The following is a 20,918-nucleotide window of genomic DNA, read 5'->3' as shown; positions in this document are numbered from 1 at the left end:
GCTCCATCCATCCTGGGACATATTATTTCCTAAACCCCTGTGGAATATGTTTTTTGGCTATTGAGGTAATCAGTCCAACAAATCTATGGTAAGAGCTACTTTTTTGCTGGAATCCATCTAATACATTGATCTAGTTCTCATAAAATAGCTTTATTTTGGTTCTAAAATTCTCTTACTATGAGTGTCTTAGTTTGCACAGTCAAGAAGGTTAATTACTGCTAATACACCTTAGAAATCACTTCAATTACACTAATCTCATAAAGCTCCACATGACATCTGTCACTGAATGCATTAGAATAGAAATTCATGACTTTCCAATCAGAAACGTGAGCACTCAACCACACTAAGTTTGGCCGCTAGCTAAAATAGAAGAATCCACCACATTAGAGACCCACCAATTAAGGTAAACCTGTATAATACTGGCCATGAAACAGAAGCATACGTAGGTAGGCTTTAGACATCAATGAGATCAGATTTCTAGATCGAGGCATAACACCTAAAACAGTTTTTGTAATTCCCTTATTTAGTTCCATTTTTCTGTATAGCAGTACATACAATAGAATTTTGTCCATTAACAGCTTAGGTAAGTTGGCAAGTGTAGAGAGAATGCATATTATTTCTTATTACTTTTGCAATTACTTTCTTGCATTTAATTAAATACATTATTTTACTGTTTAATGCACAAAATATGTTTGCTCATCGTTACATTAAGCATAACATAAACTGCTTAGTCTTTGATTTCTATAGTGGAAGGCAATACACAGATAACGAGGATTGCTGTACTTTAATAGAATTATCTCGATTTACCTGTGGGCTCGCCAGTGAATTAATAGCTCAGCCTGTAAAACGTCTGGATAGTGTCAGATACCGTAGTTGACAGTTGGGGTTTAAATCCAAGTCTACCTTTTTGTGTGTTCAATATTATTATTATCTTTGGCATTACTGGCCATTGCATGATACGAAGGAGGAGGTGGTTAACTGACCCCTAGTGGAATACGAATGTAACCATAGTAAGTTACTGAATATTGGCGATATTTTTACAGCAGCTGGAACATATATTTCTACATGGAATCCAAACCACCCCGCAAGCTCAACTAATAACACGGCTTCAATTATCGCTTGAAGTCTGCGAGGAACAGAAACCACAAGACAAGCAGTATACTTCTTCCTCTTGGCAACCTCCTCCCATGTGTCAAGGGCTAGATCTTGAAGGTCATCTTGGGATCCTGGGGTGGCACCAGGCGCAAGGAGGTCAGTCTATAAGTTTAATTTCATAATGTTTGGCGAACCATGTCTGGACCATCGCTGATCTGTGTATGGGAGAAGGGTCCTGTTGAAAGTGAATTACTTCAAGATACAGTTGTTGTGCTGACAGGACCAGAATATTACTCATAATATGAACGTATTGGGCTGCATCTAGCCGACCTTGTATCCTGTGAAGCATTTCAAGTCCAAGGGAGGACATCTTTCCCCATACCAGTAAAGACAAGTGACCGCTACAAGAAGATTCCTTAACGTACTGGGGCTTGTATTGAGCACCCGATGTTCTAAATGCTCATACCGGACCATCGATTGCTGAGAAAACCAACACCTGCCTGAGAAAACAACATTTTCCCAGTTGTGATTCATATATTAATGTATTCACAAAGATGCACACAAATGCTATCAGTTGTGTACACTATTTATTTACAAATTGTATTTACATCTTCCACACGCACACACTAATGAACTGCCATCTTGATAAACAAAACACTACTACGAAGAGTAAGAAGAATAAGACTGCCATCTTGAAACATTTGACTGCTACAGTAGCACGTCGGCAGAATCACTAGACTGCATCTTTATATAAGTTTGCCTGGCCAGGCTTCTAGAATAATATGACATAACCTTACAAATAATATGATCGTGATTTATACCAAATAAAGTCCGGACATAACAGCGTAAATAATAATAATAATAATAATAATAATAATAATAATAATAATAATAATTGCATTATTTATCCACAGGTTAAAGCATATTGATTCCAAGTTATATTAGTCTATTACACTTGCATCAATTTTCCTCAGCAAATGTTACTAGGTGGTAGAGCTGATGTTCGGTGGAGAGCTTTGGCTTAATGGGCGCTCTTCTACTCCGCAAGCCAGCAGTAGAATGGATTAGTCATCAATCAATATCCACGGACACAGAAAACTCAGCACTGAGCTTTAATTGCATCACATTCAGAAAGACTCTAACGTGATGCGTTCACCAGTTCATTATCGTGGACTGGTGTTGAAGCACGCCACAATTTACTGCTGATGCATCTACGGGTATGTCTTGTTTCACGATTCTGCTGTATCCATCTTCAAGGTGTCCTGACAGGAACCCCATAGCACTCATCTGGCCCGGACACAGTCATTTGACCTCCACTACAAGTGTTACAACTCGCTTGTGGACGGTCTGTTAATGGTGAGGCATAGTGTTAGAATGATATCTGTGGGAGGCTGGATATTAGATCAATACCCTTTCATAAATGCTTGTGAATATTAAGTTAGTCTATCTGAGTAGCGAGATACACTACAGCCCAGTGACATGCAACTAATTAGGGTCACATACTATCCACTCCATGTCGACTATATGATCCAATTAATTAATTGAAGGAACAAGAATCCACCTGATCGATACTTTCACTTTTATTTAGCCTTAGGCTATTTCAATAGACATTAAATTAAAAGTTCAGAACATGCTGAAGAAGAAAATAATGGTTTCGATTAATTTTTTAGACGTGACCACAACTAAAAAAGACAACCAATTTCACTTTGGAATTTATAGAAAACCTACATTCACCCCAACAACCATTCATAGTAACTCCCTACACCCTGATTCACACAAAAAATCAGCGTACCACAGTTTTATCAATAGAGCTTTTGAAATCCTGTTAAATAACAAAGATAGAAACAAAGAACTAGCCTTTATTCGACAGCAGGCCCTTATTAATGGTTTTAATTTAAAAACCATTAACGAATTAATTGCCAAACACAAGCATAAACTACAAACAAACTTAACAAAACAATCAGAGCAAACAAAAAAGTACGTAAGGTTCACCTTTAACAATCCCAACATTTATGCAATTACCAATTTATTCAAGAAGCACGACATCAAAATAGCGTTCTCAACGAATAACAATACAAGACATAAGTTTTTCAACCACAATATGGTCAATCGAAATAGAGAGGAGCGGTTCCAGGATTCAGGTGTTTATAAACTGACATGCAATCAGTGCAAGGACACATACATAGGGCAATCAGGACGTAACTTCACAATAAGGTACTTAGAACACGTCAATGCGGAGAAAGATAAAAGATTCTCTGCAATGGGAGTACACATGAGTGAAACAGGCCATAGATTCACAGACATTAAACAAGACCTAGCAATTCTCAATAGGCTAAACAAGGGAAGGTTAATGAATAGTCTAGAAAATATTCATATACTTCTAGACAAGTCATTTAATAAGGACAAGAATTTGAATGAAGTAAACGAATAGAGAAACCCCTTATTCGAATGCATATTGAGATACATTGAGTTATTACGAAGGAAGCAAACACGCCCAGCGCACACTTCAAGCAATCACAAGGCCGACACGTCACAAGCAGAAACCACCTCCCCACCCGATATAGCAAATGACGACACGTCCGCATTTCCCCTCCCTCCTAACCAGGCTAACTCACGAACTACAGCACACAGTTACAATACAAGGTTGAAGGCAGCAGGATTAAACCCACTCCCGTAGCACGGGAAGTTAAACAAACACGCAAGGCAAGGGTAAGTTCAGACTTCCATACTTTCCAACACTCAAAGACTTATTATCCGTCACGTTTTTCAAATTCCAACTAATAGCCGCATTTTTTCCTCCCGGTTACAGGTTATGATACAGACGATCCGACTTTTTCAATTCAAACTACAAATAGCAAACGTCATATTCGAAACAAGCCACACCTCTCCACCCAACAGGAGATAAGAGACGTGAAAACACCGGATGCCTTCTTAAGGAAACTTTTTACCAACAGTTCAACAGAAATACTTCACATAGTGCATACAAGTTCTTCAGTAATCAACGAACTTATGGAAAATTCACAAGACTTATAGTGAACTATATTTTAGTCCATCAGTGTTTTTAACATGAAGATTTTTAATAATAAGTCATAGTTTAACTAACAATTGCCTTCAATGCATCCCCCCCTCTACCCCCCCCCCCCACACCTCCATTCCCACATGCACTACTAACACTTGTTTTTAAGGTTTTAAGAAAATTGTGAGACTGTTCTTAGCTAATTTTACTTCTGCCAAATGCAAGCAGCTGATGATGAATGCAATGCATTCGAAACATGTTCTGAACTTTTAATTTAATGTCTATTGAAATAGCCTAAGGCTAAATAAAAGTGAAAGAATCGATCAGGTGGATTCTAGTTCCTTCAATTAATTAATTAGATAATCAGGGTCATGCATGGTTTTGTAGACAAGTTTCTCGCATGCTGTTCCACACAACCATGTTCAAATCTCAAGCTGCGCTTTTAAAAATAAATTTAAATTATAGCTTGTCCATTTTGTAGTGCACTGTTTTTAGGTACTGCTGTACTCATCTTGAACAACCATCTTCTTTGATGGCCAAATTTTGTGCATTTGAGTGAAGCAGTGCAACATACAATCAAGTTTCCTGAATTTTATTTAGTGCAACTATTGTTATATATTTTCCAGCTTCATTTAATTGCATGTGGAAGAGAAATATGGACCAGAGATGGTTCGCCAAACAGGATTAAGTTCTTATAGACTGGCTTCCTTGCAGATCTCAGCCCAATTGAAAACATGTGGGCAGAGACAAAGCACATCATGAGGGAGAACTCGTCTGACCATGCCCCAATATGATCTTTGGGATCTAGCCCTTGATGTCTGGGAACAGGCTGTTAAGTTACAAGATGAACTCAGAAGGTGGTTCAGATTTGATATGAAAATATGTGTATGTTCTGGCTGCTGTAAAAATATTGTCAGCAGTCATTAACTCACTAAGGTGAGATAGTCTTGTTCCATTAAGGGTCAGTTAGCCAACTCCTTCACGACATCGTGGGATGGCTAGCAATGTCAAATATAATAACAACAACGTTTGACAAATTAACAAATTAATGAAGTAGATGGTTTCGAACCTTAACTTATAACAGCAGTATCTGACACTATCCATCCGTTTTACAGGCTGAGCTATTATTCCACTGGTCAGCCCATTGTTAAAACAACACACTTCTACTAAAATACAGCAATCCTAGTTATCTGTCAATTGCCAAGGCCATTTATGTAATGTTTAATGTAACAAGGAAATAACATGTTGCGTGCATTAAACAATAAAATAATATGTTTAAGTGCACAGTAGGTAATAACAAAAATCATAAGAAATAATGTACTTTCTAAGCTTACCTTCTTACTTAAGCTATTAATGGACCAAATATTATCATACGTACTGCTGTACCATATCACCCATACATAGCACCTCTACCAACTAAGCCACTACATCCCACTGATGGAACAGGTTGCATAACCTCAACTTAGTGATGCAGTATGTGTATGTTATTAATGGATTTACTGGAGAGATAGAAACAATTTCCTGCGTTATTTGTTGTTTTTGTGTTATGCGTCGATCTAGAAATCAGATCCCGATGATGTCTACATGCTAGATTCTATGATGCTTCCATTTCATGGCCAGTAATGTACAGGTTTACCCTAACTGGTGGGTCTCTAAGGTGAAAGATTCTTCGACTTTAGCTAGCAGCCAAATTTCGTGCAGTTGAGTGTACATTCACCACATTAGCCTGAAGATGTTTATTTATATAAGAAGGACTTAAACATATCAAAGTGTGTATGACAAATTATTGAAAATGATATACTGTATGATGTATTTAAGCAATTCAGCCTTAGAGTTCATTTGCCTGTATTAAACCTTGGCCATTATCTCTGCAGGCCTCTGAGAATGACATCCTGAAATAATTTCAGTTTTAATTCTAGCACTGAAATGACTCACATTTTCATACAAAATGTTGACGACATTAAGAAAATGGCAGGAAATACATAAGAGTGAAGTGAAAAAAAATTTCCTAAAAGATGCCGCTTGCAACCATGATATATATCTCAGCAAATAGTAATTAAAAGAGGTTATTCTTTAGGCACTTTGGAACTCCTAATTTATTCTTGTCTCTCTTACCACCCCTTGTTATAAATCTATCACATTTCAAATGAAAATTAATGGTTTGAAACAATAGGCAGAGTATAAACTGAACATAATTCATTAAGATTTTGTTATAGGAAGTAGTATTAACAAAAACCAATATTTAGTAACACTGTGGGCATTACTTGGATAAAATGAATGTTACTAACCTGTAGTAATGCAGCAATTAAATAAACCAAAACAAACACAGGAGTGAGCGAAGTATGCCCTGCCTGCAGGTAACTAATAGTATACGAAAATATAAGATGGCCAGGAATCACCATCATAAGAAGAACTCTAGCAGTTCGTGCATGTCCACCTGAAAAAAATAAAAAGAAACAATATGCTTTTAAAGTGACAGAGCATAAAACATTTCTATCTGATGTCATACAACTTCTAATTTAAATAAAATCGATAGATTTACTAAATGAAAATCTCTGATCAAAATATCTTGTAAATGAATCATTTTTCAAGTACAGTTCTTTTCCTGTTCTTCATCATGGCCTTCTCCCGACCATCTGGGGTCGGCATTTTGCATGGATTTAGCCCACTTTTATGGCCAGACGCCTTCCCTGATGTCATCTTTATGTGGAGGGATGTATTCATTATATCGTGTTTCTGGTGGCAGTGTGTACATACTTTGTTCTTGTGGCAGCCTCCGCATGGGGGAAGTTGTAATAATAATAATTGTGAATGAAGATCTGCATTAAGACTAAAGGCCACCACACACAGAAAGCTAGGCTAAGCTAAGCTAAGCTACGCGGTGTTGTGAAAAATATCGCTCCCAATGCATTTAAGTACGATGACACACACAGGCCACTATGCTAAACTATACTATGCCAAGCTAAGCTAGACAGATCACTAGGCAGGCGATTTTCTTGGCTGTAGCTGGCCTGGCGCATACAATGGATAACAGGCCAAAAGAAGAACGACTAATTGAGGAGGTGAAAGATATCCCTGCCTTTATGTTATGTCATCAAATTACTACAGAGATTTGATAGGAAAACTGTTGGCAGGAAATACGTCCAGTACTTTAAATTGATTGTAAGTAGGCTACAATTTATAAATTAGCTATATAATCGCAACTTTGACAGTTCTAATTATTTGAGAAGAATACATGGCTTTACGCACATTATTTACAATTTAGCAGATACAGTTGAAGCGCCTGTTCTGCAACTGTATGCCATATTCTTAAATATATCAACAGTTACTAAGAAAGTGAAAGGTAAAATAATAGCATATATTGTTTTAGGTAAAGAGCTTTAAAACTCATGAAAAAGACTGAGAGACTGTTTTAGGGACTCACTAACGAGACAAAAAGAGAGTAAAAGTGGACGGAAACGGAAAGAATGAAGGAGTGGAGATTCCACAAACAAATGGAATTCCTTCTGCCTTATATATCTACAAGTAGGTGAGCGGTCATTTTAACGCACGCAGTATGACTAATATTTAAAATAGTTTTAAAATATTAAAAATTGATTAAATTATAAGTGAATTTATATGTGGAGTATATTATAATTTAAAACGCATGTAATTCATTCGAGGTTATAAGAAAATAAGAACATCTCGATTTGTTATGATTTGCAGCTAAGACAAACATTTCACTAATAAAATGAACAACATGAATAATTGTGTTTGAAACACAAGGACTAGGATAAACAGATTTCCATCTGTCATTTCTTAATATACGTTTGGATGTGTATTAATAGCTTAATTTTCCTTACAGCACCACATTCAAACATTGACAGACAGGAAATATATCAATGTCAAGAGATAATTGAAGTAGCCACCCAGATGACTGTGAGAGTCCGGAATGTGATGAGCTACACTCCCTATCACATATATCTGATTTATCATCTGTTCCGTCCGCCCCCACACCTACACAATCTCAGCCAGTCGAAACCCTTCGAAAAAAAATCATGCCACCGAGCAGTAATGCAGAGAGAGTAATTGATTATTTACAACAGGGAGACAATAAAAGCGCTGCCAGCATAGCTTTTTATTCGTGTCATAGCACACCACAGCTTGGCATTGCTTAGCGTAGCATAGTATAGTGTAGCTTTGCTTTGCTTAGCTTTCTGTGCGTGGTGGCCTTAACACAAACACCTAGCCTCTGAATTAGAGGAAATAACTATAGGCAGTTACAATCCCATACAGGGCTGGGATTAGAATCTGGGCCACTGTGAACCAAAGACCACTACAATGCCCATTCAACCAAGGAACCGGACTATATTTTAATTGCATGAAATAAATTACATGTTTAAAGCCTGTATTGAAAGGAATTGATTAAATATTAATTTTATTTGAGAGAAGTCCACTTTATCAATACCAAAGACAATGTTATTGTTATTGTTTTTACAAAGGCGATACTGAAAGTCACGTGCAACATTTTTTCTTTAATTGCAATCCTTTAATATGAAATAACCATGCACATCATCTCAATCTTCAAGCTTCCCAGAACATGTTCAGGTACTCTGACATCATTAGCTTTTTTCATGTGACCACAGCAAAGAGTTACAAAGTAGCCGACATCGATGTTTCATTCTGACAATGTACTGTGATTGAATTCCTTGTTAAAGAAGGAATTCCTGCTGCTGAAATTCACCAGAGACTTCAGCATTTCTTATGGAGATGGAAGATGTTAATCCATTCATACTAACAGCTATGTTGCCTGAACTGTACAGCAAATTTATAACTGTTACATTCTTCAGACTGCAAAACTAATTTATGAGTAAATAAAATTTAGAAACTACTGGAAAAATGTTAATTAATCAATTTCTTAAAGTTGTTTCTTTTTTAGGTATAATTTGGTTATCATATGTTTTCCCTTTCAGGTAATTTCTAAATTTTATTTCTCCATAAATTAGTTTTAACAGACTGAAGAACCAAACAGTTATAAATTGACTGAGTCGAAACTGAAAAGAAATGGCTTCAAATATGACAATGTGCACAGCCAACTCAATCGGTTGAATGAAAAGAAGAAAAAAACGCAGTGCAATGTGAACTTACTGCTGAGAAAGGAATTCACAATTTCTTCACTAATCTAATTCCCATCCCTCTTTCCGCAGTCCCTTACCTTATAATGGTTCAAAGTATCACCCCATCCAGCATAAGCAGCTTGTGAAGTTTGATAACATGGGTTCACATATTTAATTTTACAATTTTTAATTTTAAAAAATATATAGCATTTACGTAACTTTCTTCCCCGTGGATATGAACCCATTCTGAGATAAGATAACCATAAAATCTGTCCATAAGGATAAAATAAACATTCAACTATGTCAAAAATGAGGAAGTTGTGATGCTGCTGCTGACTTGAATACTCTATAGAACAATTTACCTATAAAAGATCACTCCTGAAAAATGTTGAGAAGTGGCAGTGGCCTTTCCCAAGCCTTGATTTAAAGATTTTGTTTTAATGGAAAAGTTAGTTTCCCAGAAATCTATTGGCCAATTCTCCCCACCACCCTCTAAAGTGTTAAAAAAACAGTGATGAACCCTACTTCTCTTCCACTGGTTCCAGGCATGTTTGGAGGGAGGGGGGGCCAGTTCTGAGTGTGAGAAAGATAGGGTAGTGTTGGGACCAAGATGGGAAGTACTTGAGCCACGTGCTTTCCTACATCTCGTAACATTTGTACCCTGCCATTTCAGAAGCTTTTGCTAATTTCCTTGGCAGAATGAAAATAAGGGACAAATGGCACTTAAGGGGTAGTTTCTATAATTTTAGTTTTTAGCGTATGGCTTTTAGTGCCAGGAGTGTTTAAGGATATGTTTGGCTCATCAGTTCTGTTGCTACTTTTCGCGGTACACCCCCTGGGGATGAGCTGCATGCTCCACTGTGTATGGGTGTAGGTGTAATTGTATGGGCTAGGAATGGGAAGGAAGTGGCTGGGATCTTGAGAAAGGCTACCATCCCAGCATTTGCCTGAAGTTGAAATAGGAAATGTAATTTTAAAAATTCAAGGATTACTGAGGAGTATTTGAACCCCCTCTGTCTCCCGAGTACAAAGTTAGAAACTGGCCATGCTAACTTATTTGGTCAGGAGGTAGGTAATTCATAGGATTCACGTGATGCTAAATATTTCAATAAATCTCAATAAATACAGTCAGATCATAAGCTGTATTTATATCTGAAAGCAATCACTTCACTGGAAGACTGTCAGCTCCTTTCCGTATCACTAACAGGTTCTGAGGTAAAAAAAAAAAAAAAATGGTAATACGGTTTCTGTACCTAGCACTGTAGGACAGGTGACAAATATCACTTCAAAAACTCTCCTGGGTAGGGTACTTGAAGCTTGCTCCCCATCAATCATTACTCCAGTTGTTAGTCTATCCTTCTTCATGGTTGTAAGCACCATATCACTCTTCTATATACTAAATTTCATGACATATCTTTGTATTATTTCATCACATGCATCCAACTGCTCCTGACCCTCCTACCTATTTCCCCACACCATCAAACCATCTGAAAAATCCACTGCTGATTCTAGATGATGGATTCACTTCTGCTTCAACTTCAAAAACATAAGAAATGTTTATACTCAAACAGCAATCATAATAGTCTATATTTTGGCCTACAATCATCAAATGAAAAAAATAAACACAATCTTGAATGTTCATGAGCAGATCAGAAAGCTGACAGTTTAGTTGTCTGTAGGTTCATATTCTGTACAGTGTAGTGACAGTCCATGATGGGAAGAAGGACAATGATGATATTTCATCATGTCTGCATAATCACTTAATGTTAGGAAGGACTGTCAAAAAGAGACATAGCTTGATGACTGCAAGTGGATCAAAGTGATGTGGTACAGGTAGCGAATTGTTTCAGAACAAAAAGTAGTATTGGAGACTCATCACGCATGCACTGTCCATGTTCTACAACTGCAGCCGATGTCCGACTCGTTGGCTGAATGGTCAGCGTACTGGCCTTCGGTTCAGAGGGTCCCGGGTTCGATCCCCGGCCGGGTCGGGGATTTTAACCTTCATTGGTTAATTCCAATGGCTCGGGGGCTGGGTGTTTGTGCTGTCCCCAACATCCCTGCAACTCACACACCTCACATAACACTATCCTCCACCACAATAACACTCAATTACCTACACACGGCAGATGCCGCTCACCCTCATCGGAGGGTCTGCCTTACAAGGGCTGCACTCGGCTAGAAATAGCCACACAAAATTAAAAACTGCAGCCGATGACCTGCTATCACCAGTTATTTGGCATGGAGGGACCCCGAGCTGAATGCAACAGCAATGAATTCAGCATGTGTGATGGTGGAAGAATACCGTGTGTCCAAATGGGTTGCATAATTCCAATCTGCATTACCCCAACAGCCACGGCAAGGCCCAACTCTCATATATATGAAGCTTGTTACAGATGGGCAAGAAATCGTGCTGAATAGACTTCCTACAATTTGCATAAGCAGCTATTTAGTTATGCACAACATGTATGTCCAAATCCAGATGTGTTTGGAGGGAAACAGGTTTTACTGAATGTATCAAGACACTATGAAGGAATGTGGTGTCACAACTATTTTCTGGGGTGACATTACACAGGGCCATTGTACACTTCTTGTGGTTGTTTAAGGCACGCTAAGTACTCCAAAGTACAGAGACTATATTCTCCAACCAATAATGTGAATCAGATTGCAAGCGTTTAGGGAAAGACTTCATCTTAATGGACAATAAATTATATGACCGTCATCCAGTTATCGTTAACACCTTCTTTTATCAGTATCACCTGAATGGAGTGACCTGTTCCCAAAACATATTCCCTATTGAATGTCAGATTAAAAATTTCATAATGGTCTGTATTGAACTGGGATTACAGTAAAAACAGGTATATTTTGGTTCCACCTTTTTCAATACAAATAGTTCTGATGTGAATTACATCACAAGTCGTTCACAAATAGATGGTACTAGTTTCGACAACAAGTCTGTGTCATCTTCAGCCAGTGATACAAAAGGTACAAGTTTCAAATTCCTAAAATCAATATAAAAACACATAACAGGAAATGTACAACAGCTAATGTAAACTTAAAATAAGTATGATGAAAATGAAATGTCGTATGGCTTTTAGTGCCGGGATATCCCAGGACGGGTTTGGCTCGCCAGGTGCAGGTCTTTCTATCCGACTCCCGTAGGCGACCTGCGCATTGTGATGAGAATGAAATGAAGATGAAGACAACACATACACCCAGCCACCGTGCCATTGGAATTAACCAATTAAGGTTAAAATCCCTGACCCGGCCGGGAATCGAACCCGGGACCCTCTGAACCGAAGGCCAGTACAATGACCATTCAGCCAACGAGTCGGACATAAGTATGATAAAAGTTTGGCACAAAAACTTGAATTATGAGTGAGGTGCATTAGACCGTTGTGTTAAAGTTTTTTATCTTGTGTGGTCTTATGCACACATATTTTGTACATTAGCTTGAGGAATCTAAGCCTATAAATGTATTAAGGCATATGTCTTGTTATGAGAGAAAAGTTACAATAAATCATCTATGTGTGAATAAAATTCTATTTTATGACAATAATGGTATTATAGAAGTCTTTGGTCAGGTGGTTCTTGAGGTGTTCATGTGAAGGTCATAATTTTTAATAGAGCCACAGTTGGATTCCCAGTTTGTTGTGGGACCAGAATGACCTTGCACAGCGTGTTGATATACTTAACGGGCAGAGAGGAGCTGGGCGACTTTTATTTAAACCCAGTGAGAGTTTTCTGCCCATAAAGGGTAAAAAATACAATCAATCAATCAATCAATCAATCAATCAATCAATCAATCAATCAATCAATCAATCACCACTGATCTGCATTTAGGGCATTCGCCCAGGTGGCAGATTTTCCATCTGTTGTTTACCAAGTTTTCCTTAAATAATTGCAAAGAATTTGGAAATTTATTGAACATCTCCCTTGTTATATTACTCCACTCCCTAACGCCCCTTCCTATACACGAATATTTGCCCCAATTTGTCTTACACGTAATAAGCTTTAACAACTTAATTTTAGATAATAATCCCGTATTGACTATAAATCAAATAGCAAATATTTAAGATTAACTTAAATATTATATATAAGCTTATTCAATACATATATAATTTATTACATTTAGTACATGTTTCATCCCCTAAGGGACAACATCAGCTATAATAAACTACAATAATATATCAGAATACAAAAATTACATTATTAAATTGGAAAGACCCATTAAAAACTTTGTTGTATGATAGGACATTTAAAATAAAATATTGGCAAACTTTGTTAAAGTTGCAAGTCATATAATAAAAAAAAACTGGTTGAATTGTTCATTAAACTCTTGATGATAAAGTTTGTGGGAACTAACGGTTGTATTAATAAAATCTTAAAATAATTGTACTTGTGAATAAGAACTCTTGATTTAACTCTTGATGAAAGATCTATAAGATCTTTTCATAGACATTCCTTAATTTGTGTATAAGATTGAATGCTTCCGGAATTAAAGTCAACACGGGGCCGAAGTAGTAAAGTTATTTGTAGAAATGAATACTATTCTGTCTGAAATTAAAAGAAAAAACTAAGTGTAAGTAAAGAGAGATGGAAGATGAAATAATATAATGTAATTTTAAATTATGTTACTCCCTTGTTATTGGCCCCGATGTGCAGAAAAGAATTCGCTTCTGCTGGGGTAAGTGTGTATCTGATTCAAAACAAGTAATGGTAGTTGCTACGTTGAGCGGGGAATGTGGAGGGAAAGTGGGAGGGCGTGTCCTCGCTGAGCGTCACCGAGCATGTGACACAAAGTTTGACGTTTCTTTCTAACTTTCGCTTTAATTAATTCTTAATACAAGATGTTATACTTCTCAGAAAGATCATTAATATTACCAGTTGGATTGTTCCTTTGGTCCAGATAAATGTAAATTTCCTTGTATATGTTCAATAAATCGCCTTTGCTTACAGTTTTCAAGATTTTAAGGTCATTGTCTATGTTTGTAAGCATGTGATTGGAGTCTGTCATGCGATCACTCAAGGCCGAGTATCTGTTGTATTTCTTGGCCCTGGCATGTTCCTGATATCTTGTAACGAAGTTCCTTCCGGTTTGTCCAATATACATACTTAAACAACTCTCACATTTCAGTTTGTATACACCCAAATTTTGAAATTTATTATTATTAACGATACGGGTGTTACAAAATAATTTCGAGTTCGTGTTGTTAGTCCTAAAAGTGATTCTTAATTTACGTCTCTTGAATAAATTTGTAATCCTATATACTATACTGTTATTATATGTGAATACAGCAAATTTCCTATTTCTTCTTCTTTTTGTTCTTTTACTGAAGTAGTCACAGGTTGATTTTTTATTTTACTTATAATCCTGTTTACAAATTCTTTATTATAGCCATTCTTATATGCTATATAGTATATAGCATTAATTTCTTTCTTTAGATCCAGAGCTGAAAGAGGAATATTAAATGCTCTGTAAATCATACTAAAGAAACCAGCTCTTTTACGAGCTCCTGGGTGTATAGAACCACTTTTGATCATGTTAATGGTCTGCGTTGGTTTCCTAAAAATATTAAATGATAGGTTTTTATTATTTCTAGTAACTTTCAAGTCTAAATAATTTAAAGTATTATCTACTTCAGAATCGAGTGTGAACTTAGCATATGGATCAAGAGAGTTAAGTTGGTTTAAAAAGGCGTGACAGTTATTCCTTCATTTAATATTACAAAGGTGTCATCTACTTATCTAGACCAATGGTAAAATCCTTCAAGTTTATCGATCATTTTAGTTTTTTCCATGTGGTAGATGTAAATTTCAGGTAAGATGCCTGATGGTGGGGCACCCATCGGAAGACCTCTTTGTCGGTAGACTTTGTTGTTAAACATAAAAAAGTTATTGTTTAAGACAAAGTCTAGGACGATTAAAAATTCATTTATTTCTTGAAGACTCAAGTGGCTAAATTGGATCAAATTCTCTTTAATAATGTTAATGGTTTCTTTTATCGGAGTACTAGGATACATATTTTTAATATCAAATGAGTGTATTGTGTGACTGGAATTTAACTCTAAATTTTTAGTAGCATTACAGAATTCGATAGAGTTCTTTATAGATTTATCGTTGTAAAATTTGAAATGTGTTCAAAGAAATTTGTGAACATATCGTGACACTTTAGAAGTTGGATTAGTCTTGTAATTTATAATGGGTCTGATGGGTACCCCTGGTTTATGTATTTTTGGCATCGCCCTAGCAGTAGAAAGTCTTGGGTTCATATTGACCAGCTGTTTAGTTTCCTGTTCATTCATTAGAAATATGTTGTTTTTCAAAATTTGTTTTAACTTTTTTCGGAGTCCATTAGTGGGATCTTTCTTAACTATTGAAATATTGCTTTCTGAGAAGAATAGTTCTGTTTTTTCAACATATTGAATTTTTTCCATAATGACTGTAACATTACCTTTATCGGCCTTTGTAACTATTAGATTATTATCTTGAATCTTTTGTTTAAGTTCTTTTAATTGTCTATTATTAGTATGTTTAGGTTCATCTTTGCTATCAGAGTTGACTAAGACATCCTTTAGTTTCTTTCTAATTTCAAACCGTATTTCTTCTTGTTGGTCTAGGGGTAGTTTTTGTACTGATTGTTCTATTTCTGGAAATCTATCTATCTTGTCTTTTAATTTATTAGAATGGGGCCAATTATGTTTAGGTCCATTACTAAGGATAGTTTCTTCTGTTATACTGAAAGGAATGTCAGATAAATTCTTAATGGGTGAATGGAATTGGGTTTCTATTATTGTGTTCTCCGTTGGCTTGGAAGAAATATTAGGAGAGACGTCACGTTGTTTAAATAGGGCTCTTAATTTCTTGTCCAAATTACTTTGTTTTAAATTTAAAATATGGTTAAGTTTAATGTTTAAGTGTTTTTGGTAACAGTCCCATTCAATCAGGCCCAACGACAATGGGGTTTTGAGGTGTGTCTCATAAAGTTTTGGTTTTAAATGAGCTTTCTTCTTATACAGAAATGTGATTTCCCTTTTAATCCAATTGTCACTGGTTTTCTTTTGAGGTTTGAGAATTCTTTCTGGTTTTTTGAATTTAATCTTCCTATATCTCAAACAATTGGGTGTGAGAATGTGAGTTAGACATTGTTTTAAAAAGGTTATGTCTTTGCTAATCTTGCAAAGCTTGATCTTTAAATTCTGATGTATGTGAGCATTTTTATATGCTAGGCTAGCATCTACATTACATGTAACAAGCTTCATTTTAGATAATAATCCCGTATTGACTATAAATCAAATAAGATTAACTTAAATATTATATATAAGCTGGTTGAGAAAAAGAAAACTCCTGTGAACTGTACGTCATGATGAAAAGGTGAAAAGAGGAGCATCTGATTACTTACGTGCGTGCCGGTCTCGTATTGTTAGGATCAGCCTGTGTGCTGTCTCCAACTGAACTGTGTGCAAGTTGATTACATGCCTGAGGCAGCGAGCATGTACAGGAAGGAGAGAGGGAACTTGGGAGGGCAGGCGGAGAGCGGAAGTACATGGCTGTTCTAACCTGTTGCGAGGTCATGAAGAAATTCTTAATGACCTCTTCAATTAATACATTTGTATTCTCAGATATTTTGTTTTTTCCCCAAGATCAACACCTCAAGAATTCACACAACCGCAACACTTGCATAATTCAAAACATCATCAGTGTGCTTTTAGTCTCCAAGTTTTCCAAATGCATGTTTCGGAAACAATTTCTGCATCCGATGTGACGTACGTTAACTTAATTTGCAAATTTAGCATATTGAAAACAGCTAATGTCCTTTAATTGGCATCTCGACAGATTCGTTAGCAGAATCACCCACTGTCACTTCAAAGCATTTTAATGTATCCTTGTTTGAATTTTTCTTTTTTTAACTATGGCTGGTGTGTCCAAAAATGGATGAAACATGTCCCACATTCTATAAGTAAGTGTTATAGTGAATAAGAATAAAACATTTATTGTATTGTAAATGTGGAAGTTTTATTAAAATGTATCACAACGCTTGTTCATTTTTTATTTTTGTTTACTATTTGCTTTACGTCGCACCACCACAGATAGGTCTTACGGTGACGATGGGACAGGAATGGGAAGGAAGCAGCTGTGGCCTTCATTAAGGTACAGCCCCAGCATTTGCCTGGTGTGAAAATGGGAAACCACGGAAAACCATCTTAAGGGCTGCCGACAGTGGGGTTCGAACCTACTATCTCCCAGATGCAAGCTCACAGCTGCGCGCCCCTAATCGCATGGCCAACACACCCGGTACACTTGTTCAATTGACAATATGGGTTTAAGAATTAAATTTGTTTCTTGCATTACTTTCATTTGTTAAAAATAACTGTATGTAAAATGTATAATTCAATGTATTTATTTAATTTCATATGTATTCAAGGGCTACAGGAAGTTTGTTTCATCACATCTTGAACAGCGTGTGCCAGAAAAATGTTCTGAAGGTATTTCAAAATTCATTATTAAAAAAATATTCTGGTTCTTGCCCCCTCAGAAGCCTGGAATCCCACGTACGTCCCTCATTCTTAGGGATAATGTTCTAGAACTGCCTTCAGTATGCAAGATGGTATGACTTTCTCTTCCCTCTTCCTAAAGGAGTCCACAAGCTGACCTAGTACACAAACAAGTGAAAAGAGACAGACTGCCAGGAAGCATTAGATTTCATACTCAATCTATCCCTCACATAGGGGATAATTGTTTTATCCATAGGAAGACAACGTGCACTATTTAACACATTAGAGAAACCCCTATGCCGAACAATACACATCACACTTCTGCACATTTTATTTATTGTTTCACTGTCTTTACTTGAGAAACTTTCAGTAGCAGCGGGCATCACTTCACAATGTTCGCACTTGCACCAGCCGGTATTTACGTGCCTTTCTGAAATAACAGATGTCATCGGTTTGTTTTCTAGTCGAGATGATGTGCTCCTTGGTTCAAATTGATAAGGCTTCACTTCTCTGGACATGACTGTTCATTCCAAACAATTTGCTGACACTAAGAGACATTCATTTATTTTATTTTTTTTGCTAGGGGCTTTACGTCGCACCGACACAGATAGGTCTTATGGCGACAATGGGATAGGAAAGGCCTAGGAGTTGGAAGGAAGCGGCTGTGGCCTTAATTAAGGTACAGCCTGGTGTGAAAATAGGAAACCACGGAAAACCATTTTCAGGGCTGCCGATAGTGGGATTCGAACCTACTATCTCCCGGATGCAAGCTTACAACCGCGCGCCTCTATGCACACGGCCAACTCGCCCGGTAAGAGACATTCATAGACAGACAGAAGTAGTACACTATATCTTGTCATGAGGCAACAGTGACATCACACTGCTCCCTTTTTTTAAAACTTATTTTGTGAGCCAACGGAGATTTTTAAGTTTAGATTTTGTCATTCCATTCTTCTGCTTAGAATCTAACTTAATTTGTAAAAAAAAAAAAAAAAAAAGTTTCATGAATTTACTGGGATTTTAAGAAATGGTTATTTCTTTCAATAGCATAGAACTTCCTTTATATTATTTTTGGTCTCCAATTTACCTTATTTTACAAATGTTTAAAATTAACTTTTAAAATTGTTGAAAAGGCAATATTTCTACAAAACTTTTCTGCAAGTCATCATCATCTTAAATAGGTAATGGTAATGAATAAACAAATGCAATTCAAGTCATATATAAAAAGACAGGAACAATGAAATGTCAGTGTGGGAAGAGGGACAAATAGAAAGAAAAAACAAAAGGACAAGGACTGTCATCTACAGATAGACTGACTCTCTCCTCATCAGTCTCAGTTCTTCTACATCTATTTCTTCTCAGCCCCTGATGAGCTCATTTCTGCTTCCCAGCTTCATCTGGAGGGCAGGCTTCATTACTCATTGAGGGGCCAACAAGGAGACGCAATGTAGATGGCATAATATATACACAGGCAGTACAAATGAAAGTAACACACAAAAGGAAAGACACAATGACAGGTCAGTGTGGGAAGAGGGAGAAATAGAAAGAAAACACAAAAGGACAAGGACAATCTCAACATCTTCATGCAGCAGTCATAAAATGAAAAGTACTTGCATTAGAATCTATCTATTCTCATCATACTAATAACACTGCCTGAAACAAAACCAACTAACATTTCTCTTCAACCACACTTTACAATCTAAGCCATGCCGGTAAGAAAGCATACACATCTGGTCAAGTTCTTTGTATTCTCCTAGGATGACGATGTGTTTTAAATAAACAAAGAACTTACCTTTGTTACAAAATGCATTTATTGGATTAAGGCAGATAGTTTTGGCATAACTAGGTAATTTTCCTAATTTTCCATCACGGTGCAAGGATGTTGAGATACGACTTGCTTGAACAGCAACAAGATTTCCACCAACACCATTGATTACGGGTTGAAATACTGCAATTCCTTTGAAGTTGGCAACTGTGAAATCGAGAATAAGACCTCCAATACTGAAAGCAAAATGAAATAGAACATAATAATACAGAGTTCAGGGACATCTGTGATACTATAGCGATCAAGACATATAAAAGTAAATATTTTTCCTCATGTATGTTGTATAACACAAGGCCCCATACTGTTGGCTATGCAGTAGTCTGTGAGTGGGGAAGAGATGACAATGCACAAACCGCCATGTTGAGGGGACTTCTCAGTTCACTGAGATCTTCATATGGAATTCATGCATTGATTAACATTATACACACACGGAAACATCACTCGACAGGTCATTTTTTAAAATCCTATGACACTGGATACATGGTAAGAACAGGTGTTAGATACGTTAAAAAAATTATTTTTTTGAAGTGCCACAATAAGAAACAGGATATCGGTATAAAAATTGTCAGTTCGCAAACCAGAACTACTGGGTTAATAATTTTAAATCATATGCCATGCTGAGGCAATAATTCTGTGGCCTGAATTAGTAAAAGTGGACTATGAAGTGTGAAGGCCTGTGTTCTTTCATATTAATTCTGCTTAAGTGTTCAATAATGTCTAATTCCAAACCTCAGGGAAACTTAGCCATTCCCAGGCCCTTATTAATAAATAATAAAAGACACAGCTTACACCAACTACCGTGCACACACACACAATAAATATATACGAATGAAAATTGCAGTGATATTAAAAGGACACTCTTGCATATAGACTGAACACATTGTAATCAAACAATCTCCACAAATTCTTTGTACAGCCTATAGGTAAAACATCTTTAAAAAAAAAAAAAAAAGCATTCTACAAACTGAATATGAAAAGTGCACAGTATACTACTAAAAAAAAAAAAAAAAAAAAAAAAAAAAAGAATAAATGAACACATTTTTAATTAAGAGAACGGTCCCCGACATAATTATTTACACTCCTTTAATATTGCTGATTGCTGCACATTAATTAATCATTCTGAATACTTTTCCACCCCATGCGTAAGGCCTAATATTGCTCTAATATTGCCAATCAATTTAATTATTGTATAAGCTCTCACTAATTCACTGAAAGTATTTGTCAATATATCATCACTCCATCACATGTAATACTACAAAAAATCCTCTATTCAATGCGATTCAGTACAAGAACATTCAAGGAACTGTAGAAATTACAATGTACTAACCACGCATTCAAAGCTGAAGGGCTCTTAATATGACAATGCACGGAGGTGTTCAATATTCCGCATA

At 36.5% G+C, this 20,918-nt stretch overlaps 1 protein-coding gene across 16 annotated transcripts in view; it reads right to left on the bottom strand.

The window, feature by feature from the left end:
• Window positions 1-20,918, bottom strand: part of LOC136864266 (solute carrier family 41 member 1) — a 196,999-nt gene that overhangs the window by 8,154 nt on the left and 167,927 nt on the right. For all 16 annotated transcript variants that reach the window (XM_067141026.2, XM_067141024.2, XM_067141021.2 and 13 more), the window contains 2 exons: window positions 19,495-19,703; window positions 6,400-6,548 (listed from right to left, as the gene is read on the bottom strand). In XM_067141026.2, the coding sequence (XP_066997127.1) occupies window positions 6,400-6,548; window positions 19,495-19,703 (358 nt within the window). The remainder of the gene's footprint in view (window positions 1-6,399; window positions 6,549-19,494; window positions 19,704-20,918) is intronic.

The sequence above is a fragment of the Anabrus simplex genome, chromosome 2, assembly GCF_040414725.1.
Source record: "Anabrus simplex isolate iqAnaSimp1 chromosome 2, ASM4041472v1, whole genome shotgun sequence".
NCBI classification, from domain to species: domain Eukaryota; kingdom Metazoa; phylum Arthropoda; class Insecta; order Orthoptera; family Tettigoniidae; genus Anabrus; species Anabrus simplex.
This window is presented reverse-complemented; position numbering and strand designations above follow the sequence as displayed.